General features: G+C 44.2%; 1 protein-coding gene across 10 annotated transcripts; it reads right to left on the bottom strand.

Moving 5' to 3' along the window:
* Positions 1-893: 893 nt before the first annotated feature.
* eef2k (eukaryotic elongation factor 2 kinase) lies at positions 894-13,857 on the bottom strand. Of its 10 annotated transcripts, none has more exons than XM_030400420.1 (20): positions 13,540-13,857; positions 12,651-12,910; positions 12,058-12,117; positions 10,341-10,441; positions 7,780-7,840; positions 7,648-7,685; positions 6,810-6,981; positions 6,031-6,180; positions 5,815-5,947; positions 5,606-5,733; positions 5,297-5,510; positions 5,151-5,215; positions 4,560-4,637; positions 4,057-4,113; positions 3,813-3,878; positions 3,178-3,309; positions 2,679-2,867; positions 2,465-2,589; positions 2,147-2,325; positions 1,317-1,426 (listed from the first exon to the last, which is right to left on the bottom strand). In XM_030400420.1, the coding sequence occupies exons 2-20, from the start codon at positions 12,903-12,905 to the stop codon at positions 1,317-1,319; spliced, it is 2,313 nt and encodes a 770-aa protein (XP_030256280.1). In that variant the 5' UTR covers positions 12,906-12,910; positions 13,540-13,857. The 10 variants fall into 10 exon arrangements, with proteins under 10 accessions (XP_030256286.1, XP_030256279.1, XP_030256284.1 ...); XM_030400423.1 differs by having other exon boundaries at positions 12,651-12,913; positions 13,540-13,817; XM_030400422.1 differs by having other exon boundaries at positions 13,517-13,817.
* Positions 13,858-14,069: the final 212 nt, after the last annotated feature.

Raw genomic sequence — 14,069 nt, forward strand, 5'->3', positions numbered from 1 at the left:
TCTGACTTAAAAAATCTGATTCAAATAATCAGACAAATGCTGAATATTGGAAGTAATAACTTGCCAAGCTGATATTTAGTTAACCATTATATACAGTTTATACACATACTTATATAATAATATAATATAATATATAATAATAATCATTATTTACTTTTACTTGTACTTTTGACACTTAAATTCATTTAATGTCGGATACTTGTGATATTTAAACACATTATCTTTACTTTTACTCACCGTATGACTTTGAGGTGCTTTTTACGACACTGCATATCGATATATGTATGAGAAGTGGAATATGCTATGTACTTTTAACATCAAACCTAGAGTGCTGTCAAGTCTAAATGCTTAATTCAAATTTTACTTTTTAATTTGAAAGATTATATGCATGATATTGCTTATTAGGTTTGGTAAATCATAATGTTGTAATGACTGTAATCGATAGAGGGACAGTAAAACGGAGAGTGCACGTTCAAAACCAAACATGACATATTTTAATACGACATAAATTAGCAAATAAATCTCCTTCTAAATAAAATGGAGATTAAAAAAATAGCAGGCATTTTGTAATTGGATGCTTGTTTAAAAATTGTTATGTTATTCCTGTTTTTATGTTACTGTGTCATGAGTAACAGGCTACCAAACTTTCAAAATAAGAGTTCTGGTATTGTGAGTTGACACAGAGACATGGATGAAGAGTTCCTCTGAGGGCTCCGGGGTCGTTATGAGTAGCTTATTTTTTGTTTCTGTTATTCAAAGTGAGTCACCAGGAAAAATAATTCAGTTCATCTTGATGTTAATGTCTCTCACTGGGAGATGAATCAGCTCAGTTACAGACCTTTAGCTGTTGTCTACAGGAGAAATAAAACCAGGCAGATGACAAAGTGACTCAGTTTTTACCCAAAAAAACAATGCAAACTTTATTTTACAGTTTTAAACTCCAAGCACCTTTACATACAAACTTCCAACATAAGTGTGTTATTGTTAGGGCAAAGTAGGGAAACCATATTCTTTGTTTTGATTTTTGGGACTCACTTCATACAATCACTTAGCTTTAAGTTAACCTGAGACGGGACATTACAGGAAAGAGGAGTCGGGGGGGGACGGGGTTCGCGAACAGGAAGAGAAGAACAGAAACAGAGACTTGTAAGCCTGCACACATACACACACACTGAACATCCTTGGCAAATAATTACGCAATAAAAAAATATGTAAACGGTAACCCATCAAGTTGTATCCTTTGGGTGTTAAAATCAGCTCAGCTATCAGTCACATTAATCCTCCGTGGTCTGTTTTTGACAGAAATGTGCATCCAGTTACTCCTCCATGAGCGCCCAGGCCTCCTCAGCTTTCATGTAGTACTTGTTCGCCAGTCGACCTTTCATGGCCGCCATGGCAGCTTCTGCTGCTTCTGTAAACAGATCACCTGCAGGTAGGGATGGTATGAGAGGTGAGACAATCATCAATACAGTTAGAGTAAGGTTAGAGATATTCTGCATTTGTATTAGTGTCAAGAAAACCCATGAAAACACCAAAATCATCAATGAACTGATTGTGTGCAGCCTAATTTATCTTACTCCTCTGTGCCACAGAGCTCCATTACTGAAATGTCTTCCTCATTACAATGAGCACAAACATGCACACTTCAGTTTATTTTGATTTAAATCCACATACTTCTTTACTGCTCACTACAGCAACAAGTGTGTATTAATCCGCAGCAGAAAATAGTCCATAATAAATACACGTTCCCAGGGGAGCTTAGGAACTATAAGGAAGCAGTAGAAGGAAAGGGTGTATTGAGTCACGTTAGGGATCAACCTAACAGACATTGTGTTACTTAGACACAAAAGAGGCAGGTATCTCAAAGAAGAAGGCAAATTTGGTGCACTAAATATAAGAAAATGTAATAAACATGGAAAGAAATATAAAAAATCTTTATCATAATGTGAATGACTTAAAAAAAATCTGCCTGACTCGCTCACATACAGCAATATGCTGGATTTCCTGATTTATTTTAAACTGCCACAAGGGGGAGCTCTCACCCCGCAGTCGTTCCTAAATCCTTAGATTGTCACAGTGGCTGAAACTACAACTTGTTTTGTATTCACCCCCAAAAAGCTTCTGTTAAGCCAGCTTGGAGTCTGACCTGATCTCTGTGGGTCTGCCTTGAGGTCGAAGCCTCCCTCTTGGTACATCTCTGCCTCTCTGGCCAGCAGCAGGTAGCGAGGCTCGTCCTGCGTCCCGTCGTACTCTCCCCCCTCGTCGTAGTCCATCATGTTCAACATGGTGTCGTACCAGTGAATGGCTTCCACCCAGTTCTGCTTTCTGGATGAGAAATGAACAATGCCCAAACCTTTCAGCACCACGAATAGTACGTTTCTTCTTGCGATAAAAAGTTTATAGAAATCTCTCTATAGGGCAGTGATATCAAGGCAAGACCTGAACTTTTCACAGCTTCACTGACCTGTCAGCTGGCAGATCGACCCCAGAATCAAAAGCTCTGGCCACCGTGATCATGGAAGATCTGTCACCAGCCTCCGCAGCCTGCAGCAGGAGCTTAAAACCTTTCATACGGTTTCCTGCATTATCCTGCAACACCCACAGAACTGTGAGAACACATCCGTACAAAACCAAACTCAGCTGGAGAGAAAATGCTGAACAAAGTGCGTGTTATCTACCTCCAGCTCCATGTCAGGCAGGATGTGATGAGGCAGCTGCAGTAAGCACTGCCCCAGGGCCACGATGGCCTCCAGCTCTCCGCACAGTGCAGCTCTCTCCAGGTGGAACATGGCTGCGTCCTGGTCCCATTGCTCGTCCTTCTCGCAGAAACGGCCCGCTTCGTGGTACCGCACCATCGCCAGGTGGACCTGGGCAGCAGGGAGGAGATGTAGGATACGTTCAACAGATGAAACTCACTTTGTAAACCTCTAAGACAAGTTAGAGTCTCAGCAGCCAAAGTAAGATACACATTCAGACTGTTCAGCTGATTATATTCATGATTTGAGTGTCATGACTTATCAGACCAAGTCCGACTGATTCCGGACCACGTCCTGTCGATGGAAAGTAAAAATCATAAAGTCTTGAATGATTAGATTTGTTCGCCCTCTGATCCGCTCTCATCAGCATTACTTTGCTTGTGTATTACGACTAGAATCAGGACGGTATCTAATGTTTTACCTTTCCGAGGACTGACTGGCCGATCTTCTTCTGCATCAGAGTGCTGAGTCGCTCCACCTCGGTGGCCACGCACGAAGGACGGTGGATGTGAGCGCGAGACGAATGGTAGAAGTTCCACTTCTCCTCGGTCAGCTGAGCAGAAAGAATAATTAAAACACAAAAAGGAGAACGACTGAAAGGAAGAACGTTACGCGAAATAATCAGGAAGCAAATCATAAGGCAAAGGTAAAATCAGGTGCAGGTTGACAACCACACTCTGAGGGGTGTACCCATCCAGAAGAGCTGGAGGAGGACATCCCTGTTAGCAGCTCAGTGAATGCAAAATCACGTAAAGCACGGGAACAGAAGCACACGCACACACACTCTTGGCGAGAATCATTAGCAAGATGGCGGAGCTGGTGAAACAGAGGTAGATGGCGTTTCACTTCCAAATGTCAATCTATAATTTCTTTGCATTTTCACACTGCTTTCACCCACTGGACCGATAAAAAAAAGGACGAGTGGACGTGGAAACAGCGGCAGCTTGTGCGATCAGACGCTTGAATCTGAACCTGAGAATCATGCGCGACAAAGCTTTGTAGCAATAAGGCTGCACAGCACCGCCCGGCCTACAAGCCTCCATGCTGAATAATCACCCATTCGCTGTCCGGATTGAATGAATTTAAACTGGCAGAGACTCGTGGAGGAGCAACCATCTTCCTCTAGTGAGGGGGACACAGAGAGGAGGAGGAGCTGAATTAGAAGAGAGGTGAGGAAGGGCTTTGATTGTTGGGAAGAGATGGAGGAGAGTTAGAGGAGGGTTATTTGACTGCAGTGATGACGATGATGATCGAGGCGAGGAGGACGTTCACACACACACTGTTGTATCAGTTTGTTTACCCGTCTGACACTGTCGTCATCCGACTCAGAATATTGTCTTTTGTAGCGATGATGGGCCTACGTGATGATACAACATGCATTATCAGACCTACAGTCAGGAGATGTGACAGTCGTAGAGGAAATGTTAACAGGCTAACAGCTACAGAGAGAAGTCAGTGTTAAACATAGTTCAGAGCGGATGTGTTTATGTTGAGAGTCTGCTCACAAAACATGTCACAGGTATAAAAAAACATTTCTACTTCTAAATCCAATTTCAACACTAGAACTCACCAACAGATACATAATTCAAACGAGCTGTAACATATCTAACATCTATTTTGCGATTTAAGAAGTGTACTCTGTAAATGTCATGTGGATTATCTGAGGAATATGTGTATGTACTTGAACGATGAACCATTTCATCTAGGTCTATTTGACAGACTGCTAAAAAAAACAAAAACATAAAAAAGGAGATCATTTGATATTTTCGGGTCCAATTTTTGGAGTCAAAAGGAAATCTTTACCCCGTCCACATGGTCATTTGGGTCGCCTTCACTCCTCCTCTCGCTGGGGTAGCCGCTGTCCCCTCCGCTATCAGATTCCTGCAGACAGAAATCGAAACGATTGGTGTTGCGACTCCAAATAAGACTGAAGACTGAAGTCAGCCGAGTCCCCCTTTTCACCAAATAAGCTCTGGTACTTGACCAGTTTGGTTCAGGATTCTTTGGCGCTATCGAGCAAACTAGCCTTGATTTTTTTTTTTCTGTTTGTCTTAAATGGAACCATTTTAATCCGGGTTGAGTCATGAATGGATTAGATCATAAGAAATGTAACTGATTCAGAAACTAACTCTCTGAGACACACAACAATCTTATAAACTGGGAAGCCGCCACTCTGAGGTTATAACGGCAGTGAAAGGTGTTCCACAGGGTTCAATTCTGGGTCCACGTCTATTTACTATTTAGTTGCAAGTTTGGTAATATAAACAAGTGACAAAAAACAACAACTTGGGACCCGGATTCAAACTCTGAGCTCTTCGGACTCGACATGAACCACTTTTATAGAAGTATATTAGGCTCAATGTGACACAGCGTAATTTTTCAGTTGTTGCTCACCTTGTGTTCACCCGTGTTGTTATTGTGGAGTCGTTCATGTTCGTACATCCCAGTAAAAGACAGGCCTGTAAAATGCAGAAGTAATACACCAGCTTAACTGGAACAAATACACGTTTTATACGTGTGCGGTACTCAGTTTAACGTACCCATGGGGGACTTGGATCCAGGTGCACCTAGAGGGGAGCAGGGGAAGATGAGAGGGGAGCAGGGAACCGAGTCCACGTCGCTCATGCTATCGTCTGCAGAGGACGTCTCAGACAGGCGGGACAACAGCGGAGGGGCCCGGCTTGCCGACATAGTCCGGACACGAGGGGAACCGCAGGGCTCCTCGCAGCCTCTCAGCACCGTCTGGGCCGATTTCTGAAATACGCCAAGACGAATCTCTCATCAGGGAAACCGCAACAGAACTGACATTTTCTTTATCATTATCATCATCATTCAAAAGTTTAAATTACGAGCAGTTTGTTGGTGCAGTCCAGCTGGGACTTCTCTGCGGGGGAGAGGTCAAAAGGCGTCAGGCCCATACTCTTGCAGATCTTGTTACACAGGTGGGAGTGGAAGAACAGCGCCATGCCTCGCACACCTGAAGATAGAAGATGGTAAATCATCACGGACCAAACGTCACACGCCAGCAGCAGTTTCCCCACAACAAAGCGAGCTGTACCTAGATTTCCATCTCCGAAGTCAGTCCCCTTCTCTGTGTGGATCTGAGGGTCGGTGTAGAGATCTCCCACTCCTTGGATGTCCACCACGATCAGCTGGTGGCCCGAGCGCTCAAAAGAGAAGTGACTGAAGGCCTGACGGACACAAAAAGGTTAAAAGATTATCACGTGATTATTAGCTGGTTAGCATTCATAAAAAAAAAGGCAACGCCGCTCACCTGCGGAGTGAGGCGGATGTTGTCGTCCCTCACAAAGCCGGAGTTGGAGTTGTATTTGATGTACTTGCCCTCGATGTAGTGCTCCAGGTGGAAGAGAGGTTTACCTGGTCTGTCCATCATCTCCACCACACACATCTGCATGATGTCCACCTGAGGACAAGACAGAGATGAACAACACTACCGTCTACAGTCTACATTATAGATTTTTATGCTGAAAAGATGAGTTATGAAAACCCCCCAACTGTTTAGTCTCATTTATGAAATGAAAACAAACAAAGCTGTCTGGCAAATGAGACCTAAAACTAATTTTTGTATATAAAGATCAACTTTATATGACCTTGCAGGATAATGTGATTGATTCACTTTACATTAAAACACACACAGATTTCAGTTGGTTTGTTTGTCCGTCTGTTGTAAGCTCGCAAGATATCTCGATGAGAAGACTTTGATGAAATCCAGAAAACTTCTTAAGAGGATATCTTTATATTGTGACATTTTTACAGCTAGGGTTATTTTAGAAGCATTTTATTGTTATATTTGTAGAAAAACTCTTAACATACTGACAGCAATCACTAAATCAAATGCTCTGAGAAACATAAATAAGAGAGAAACCTGGCCTCCCTGGCTGCCGCAGGCCTCTAACACACCCGATCGAATCCAGTGATTGATGATAATGAAAAGAAGCCATAAATCTAACATTAATATATTTTCCCTGTCGAGGGATTGTGACTGATTTCGTCCTTTAACAAGTCAGCGGGCTGTAAATGTTTCTCCTGTACCGGTTTGGGAGGTCGGTGGCGGCTGTACTCCTCTCCCCAGAGTTTAGCCTCCATTTGCAGCTTGACGTCCTCGAAGTAGACGCTTCTGTCCACCGTCTCCATGTAACTCTTGGCCACGTAATTTGACGCCGACTTCCAGTTGCTGCTGTGCGAGAAATTCGACAATTTCTTCCTGGGAAGGGAAGGAAATACGAGTTACACTTATATTCACCCACAGCTAGAAAAAATCTCTTTAAAACACTCAGCTGTAACATTGTTTAACACAGCCTCAACTGGACACGATGTTAGACGACAGAACACACCAACGTTAGAGACGCAGGTCTTCTTTAAGAACTTGTTTGGGCTTGTAGGGTCTGGAGGGGTGGGGGCTTGTTGTCATGCTCTGGGTTTTGTCACTGGTTTTTTTTTGTTGGATACTCCAAATAGCAAACAGCTGAGGTGGGGGTTGATGAATGCCTCTCTTTTTACGTTTCCCACACAGCTGAGGATTAAACATCCACAATTAAACTATTGTCCCTTTTCTCTTTCGTTCTGCGATGCCACGCAGAGGCCGAAACTACAACGGACACGACACGCTTCAAACCGCAAACATCCAGGGGATCGATGAAGTTAAATATAAAGACGCAGTACCATCATGGAAGGCTTGACGTCCCCAGCATCGTCTCTGGCTCTAAAAATTACTGAGCAGCTATCCTCCAGAGTTGAGGAGGAAATGTAAGGAATTTGGACTGATGATACCCCTTTGCTTTGTTTACACTGAGACCACGAAGGCCTTGGTTACCAGAGCACGAGGGCAATAACCCCCTGGGTGGGAATTTAGAGAAATAGGTCAACTTACGTTCTGAAGCACTCCCTCATGGCCCCTCTCCCAAACGGCTGTGAGAAACCAGGCAGGAGGAACAAAAATTAGACGGGAGATAAGAAACTCTCCAGTACGTGTGTTTTTTAAATGGCTAGAGAGCATTCATACCTGGGCAGCCATCTTGATGTGGACCTGGTCCTGAGCCCACTCTCCTGTGATGGCATTGTACCTGCAAAGAGGGACAGCGAATTAAGTCGAGCTACGATGAACAACTACATAGATTACATTCACTCAAATACGCCCTATTCAACATGGGGTTGGGTTTTTAGCTGCTAGAGAAGGTAGTCAGGTGCTCAAATATTTTCCCCATTTTTTTAATTAAATGTAATTCATTGACTTTTCATGACTATAACATAAACTGATGGCAAAAAAAGTAAAAAGATGGATCGATAATCAAAATATTCTTCATTTGAAGCCCAATGTCTATTAAAAGGTGCAATTTGCAATGTGTAAGGTCCGCCACTAGGGGGCTCCACATCAGAACAAAACAAACACCTGCAGAGTGTTTTGTAGAAGGAGCCACTGCTCAGCTGCTGAGAGCCGACTAGAGTGTTGTGTACCGACGGGAGGAGAGCTCAGGAATTACTTTTTAACTTTTAAAATTGAAAAGGTGGATTTATCTTCGCCCCTGTTCATCAGCCGGATGCAACAGTCGTCTGTGTTTATGTCACGTTACTGTAATGTTGACTGCCGACTGGAGCAGGATTGGCGATCCAGACGGACACACGGACCCGCCCTTGTGTGCCGTTGCTGGCTAACGTTAGCTCACGGCTAATGCAGTAATCTGGCTGTCTGTGGCAGATAAACACTGCATGAGTAAGGCAGAAAAAACCCCCCACAAATGATGCTGCAGTCCAATGAAAATGCGACGTGACTCAGGCTTACAAGTCTACACACAAGGTAGTTTTGAGGTCTTAAATGAAATGAAATGAAAAGCAGCAAACGTGTATTTCTCTGGGTTGGCCTGAACACAACTCTGCTACATATATAAACACACACGGTCCACCTGTGGGTCTTCCTAACGTCACAAGGCGACACGGTGACCCTGCTGCTCTGTGGGGAGAAAATGACACTTGTTTTTGTTTTCCACCTGTTGCATTACAAATCACTCACACTGGACGGTCTGCAGCACTGAGCCTGTCGCCAGGACTCTTTTGTCTCCTGTTTACTAAAAGCTCCAGTCACGGTAGCCAAGTTACTCTTTGCCCCTTTGTGAGGGAGTTCGCCTGAGGTTCTTATCATGGCGGCACATAAAGCATAGAGTTTCCTCTCCACGGAAAAACAACAAGGACGAGGTTGTGTGCGCCCTCCTTTCCAAAGAAAAGCTGCACCTATTTCTTTTATGACTGATTTGGATATAGAGTTAAAGGCAGTAATGTATCGAGGGAAGAGATCACGCGGTTGATATGATGATAGAGACGCATGTGTACACACTGCGTGTCTGGGTCAGTGTGTCTGTTTGGCTTGGCAGGAAGGCGTGTCCGGGGTTAATGAATGCTGCATGAACTGTCGGCGCGGCAGCAAGACTTCACATGTGAAACTGAAAACCCTCACACTAAGCTTTCCGTCTCCACTTGAAGATGAGCGCTGTGCTGCCCGACTCAAATCCAATCACCGACCTGCCAACAAACAGTTCCAGCCTGGGAACACGGTGTACCGTGACATTCCTTCCATCAAGTTTATTCGACGGGGGGGGGGGGCTTAAGAGAGGGAAGGGAGAGTGAGGTTTCGCGTGGGTAAAATTAGCACATGAAAAGAGAACACTGGGGCAAAGTCCCAGCTCCTGACAATCCCTTCTCCCTCTGTAGTTCCAGCCCTGTATGTTACGTAACAGACCTAAAAACACACACAAACAAAGGAATCCTTTTTCCTGCGTCTTTTACTGCCCACACCCACGCAGTTGTGTGTCCTCACCTCCTTGATATAGCGCTGCCCACATCTGTGAACTCTGCAAGATGTGTAACTATGTTTATGTAACTGCTATTTTGGCCACGATATCTCAAGGGTCCCACCTACCCATTACAAGATTAAAAAAATAAATAAACCTCTTGGGGCTAAACGACGTCAGTGTTTAATGTGCCCAGAGGAGGGGCAGCGATGCTTATCAACGGATAATATTAGCACTACTGACCGAGACTCAACTGTGAAACACGCTGCCAGGCTCAAGACTGACGCAGGCTCATACTTATTTGAGAATCTGTCGGCTCTGAAAGATGCCGAACCTGAGTCAAACATGCTTGCAAAATTCACTTTACATTCTATTTAGGACAGGGGCAATAAGCCACACTGTAGAGCTGTGTGTAGAGCACAGCCCCGCCCTCGTGCAAAAACAGGCAACGACGCAGAGAGCATTAGCTCTGGTTCTTCAAATGTTCTTGACACCTGAGTGATATCTAGCAAACCAGTCGACATTTCTACCAATTTTAAGTAGATCAGGTCGAGGAAACATGTTTTTGTTTCAGCTGGGAACCAACCCTTCTGGATTCCGGACCAAAATGCTCAAAATAAGGTGTGCAAACCGGACTGAAACTGGTTCCACGGTGGTTCCACTCGATCGCCTTTGATAACCATATCTGTCTTTTACTGGGCTTTTCCTGCTATGACAAGTCAAAGTTCCACGAAAAAGGTCTTTTCCATCTGTTGATTCACAGCCACAGAATTTGTCATACCTGTAACGAATGCAGGGTTCAGTCTTGATTTCCTCCAGGTGAAACTGTGCCCAGGGGTCGGGCATGGCTTTGGCCTTCTCGATCGCATGTTTCCATGCGTCCTGTCCAAGTGAACAAACACAACTCATTAGCTGCCAGTATTTGTTTTAACAGAAGATAAGAAGAGTCAGTTTCCTGTCAGGTTCTCTAGAACAGTTAGAAGGAGAGGAAGCCATTCAATACAAGAAACGTGGAATTTGATATTCACGGTAAAAGGCAATTTCAAGCATTTCTTGTGCTACAACACAGTTGAATTGAGTGAATTACATTTAAATTCAATCAAAGCATTGAACAGCTTCCCCTTATACATCAACGTGTGCCATTTAAAGGGTAAATCCACCATTATAACATATTGAAGTGTGTTTGCAGGTCTTGGGGAGTGCTTATGCATATGTAGTAGTATAAAGCCTATTGTGAACCTAGAGCTCCACTTGGTGACTACATTGCATTGTGGGTAATGTATGCATGTTTTGAAAAGCAGTCCTCTGGTCTGGCATTGTACTCTCAACACTGTATAGACAGTTTAAAAACAAACTATCATGCCTTTTATATTCCACGCATTCTTTTTCCATTTCAATACCTGGCGCCTATATTACCCACAATGCAACTTTGCCACTTAATGACATCACTGGAGGCAATTTATCAGATTACATGCAGTTTATTGTGACAGCATGCAAGTAAAGAAGGAATGAAAGTTAAGGAAAGAATAGGAAGAAAGAATAAAATAATTCCTGTTCTATAACAACTTGTATTAAAAACTGCCACCGCAAAATTTACGGGACCACCATGTGACGCTCTGCCATTTAGAAAAAAAATAACTTTCCTCGAAGAAACCATCAATCAAGTGTCTCTGGTCACCCAAGCCCGGAGCCATCCAGCAGCGCGTCGCCAGCGTACTCCATTGCTCACTGTACTGCAGCCGTTCTGGACGTGGTTATTATTAGAGCGAAGTATTTATTTACGCGCAGAGCAATGCGAAAGGTCGCGTTTTCAACTTGTAAGGGGTGTCGTCTGTTTGTGAGAGGAGCAAGTGACACGTTTACGTCAGACCTCCTTCGTCTGCAGGAGTGTGCAGCTCCTCGGTGCAGTCACAGATATCACAGCATAGTCACAAGACTAAAAGGTGCAATATGTAAGAAATGGACACCTGTTGAATTCATACTCAAAACAGATCGATTACTGTGGCTAATAGCTGCCGTTATCACATTCTGTACAAGATTTTGAATCTCTATTGAATCTTTAATGCTTGAATGATAAAGTCTACTATGGCGCTGAAACGCACGACCGAGGCTACAAAAATTCTTTCTGGGACTATTCAGTCTCTAAAACAGATTTTAGAGCAGCAGCACCTATAATAAAAGTCAGCTTTCTGAAACCAAAATGACAATAAAAAAATTGCACATTTGCTTTCTTTGTCCAGTGTAGTTTTGTACAATAGCAATATGTAACATTTCATTAAATCATGTGCGGGAAAGCAGTCTGAAGGGAAGGGAGGATGCGTTGATTAGGGTCAGTCGTAAAAAGGACAGTTATGGTAAATGAGAAGAGGAGGAGTGAAAAACAAAAGCAGCGGCGGAAAAGTACAGTAAATTACAGAGTGAAGGGGGAGAGGAGGGAGGCGTGGATGGTCACTGGTGAAGAGGGAGAGAAGGAAGATATAATTTGATCTGCAACGTACCCGTGCGCTCTCAGACAAAACCTTGTACGACCGAGGTTCTGCCTCTGTCTCTGTTTCATTCTATGTAGAGAGGGCAAGAAAACGGACGACTTTTCATCAGCAAACAACAAAGAACATGTATTGCATGAATAAACAGCATCGCTACTCAAAAACTTTTTAAAAAAAAAAGGACATTGAATCCAGCAGTCGGCCGGAGCACAGAGGCTCTGCACTGCATCACGTCCTCATGTGTGAGAGACGTGTTTACGTGCAACACAAGTGACAACCAGTCTCTCCGTCTCTGGTACTTCCTGTTCTTTAGAGAAAGTACAGTTAAGCGCCGGCTGACCAGATCTCCACTTCACAGATATACATACAAGCAGCAGCACACACACTGGTGCGTGTGTGCAGGCATGCACGGATCAGCTCTCCTTATAAGGCAAAGTGATGTTCTGACATACAATTGCAGAACTGTGATGATGCACAAGGGTTCAGAGTCAATACAAAATGTTTTGAAGCATGACTAAACAATCCTCCAACGCTCGATTTCAACACTTTCTTTTTCTATTCTCTGGAAGGATTATGCACCTCGCACCGTGTAGGGAAATGCTCACCTTGAACACAAAGTTGCTCTTGGGAAGAGAGTTTGACAGCTGCCGGGTGTAGACGAGATTCTTCAGGTAGTGGCAGATCTCTTTGGCGGAGTCGTCCAGGATGGGGCAGATGAAGTGGTCGTCATCGTCATCATCGCTGGCGTTGGCGTCGCTCATGGAGGAGGCCCTCTTATTGGGGGCCCTGTGTTGGGCAGGGGCTCTCTTGGCGCTGCCCTCCTCCTCGTCCTCCATCCTGAACATCAGATCCTCCTCCATGATGTCTGCTGGAGGAGACGGGAGGGTGAGTGGACCCAGGAGGCAGAGCCACAAAACCAACAACAAGGCAAAACCTACTTGGCGATACATTCTGGTTCCCGTGAAGAAAGTTTAGACTTATCTGTGGCGGCCATGTTAGCTCACAACAACACCGCATCATGGCTGCACAGCTGTACATCTTGTGCCATATGTTGAGGGTTATCTGTGTCAGTGTGTAGTGTCTGCACTGTGACATCCTCATCATCATCATATCATGCATGAAACTTATAATCAATTCAAATATTCACTTAAATAATGCTGATTTAAGCAATAAGTGGTGAGTATCAGCATGCATGTGCAATTTAGCTCATTCAGTCTGTGTTTACCCTGCAGCTACGAGCACCAATCGGTCATACAGAGCTATTGTGTTTGCAGATGTTTGAAGTTACAGCTGGATGGTGGAGAGGAATGCCATCATACACACATACAGATACACGGAGTTCCTGTTCCTGCTGGAACAATGTGCAATCAACACAGCGTCCCACAACATGCTGCAATGAGATTTTCCCTAATAGTATTAACTTCATTTGGTTCACCTGCTGTTCCATGCACGTATTAAATAAACAACCAACCTTATATCCGGAGCCGGACGCACCTTTAGCACTTTATTTTGACAGATGGTGACAGAGTGTTTCCAGTCGCCTCGCTCTTCTTCTTCTTCTTCTTCTTCTTCCTCTTTCGTCCCTCACTTTCAGTCAGAAGTTAAACAGACGAGTGGTAACAGCCGCACATAAACTCTCCTCCCAGAACCGGAGTGGATCGGTCCTGGTTCTCCGCGGTGTCCTGGCGGTCCGGGGACGTGCCTGGCAGCGAGGCTGTGGCTCCTGTTACCGTCCACCACGGAGCCGAGAGCCGTCGGCACGTAGGACACTGTTCTCTGACGGCCACGCCCCTTTCACCACTGCTGCCTTCACTTCCGTCGGACATATGAGAAGCACATATTTGTCAGCATACTGGCACCAAGACTGATCCTACTTTTGTTGTATCTAAACAAACTCTCTTCGCTTTCATGGTTTATATGTGACGGACCCTGCCACCTTTCCAGATTCAAATAGTGACCTGGTGTAGTGACCTTTCTTTACTCGGAGAATAGCTTGTTTATTCAGTTATGGGAAAAAATAAATA

Source organism: Sparus aurata, chromosome 20 (assembly GCF_900880675.1).
Source record: "Sparus aurata chromosome 20, fSpaAur1.1, whole genome shotgun sequence".
Classification (NCBI taxonomy): domain Eukaryota; kingdom Metazoa; phylum Chordata; class Actinopteri; order Spariformes; family Sparidae; genus Sparus; species Sparus aurata.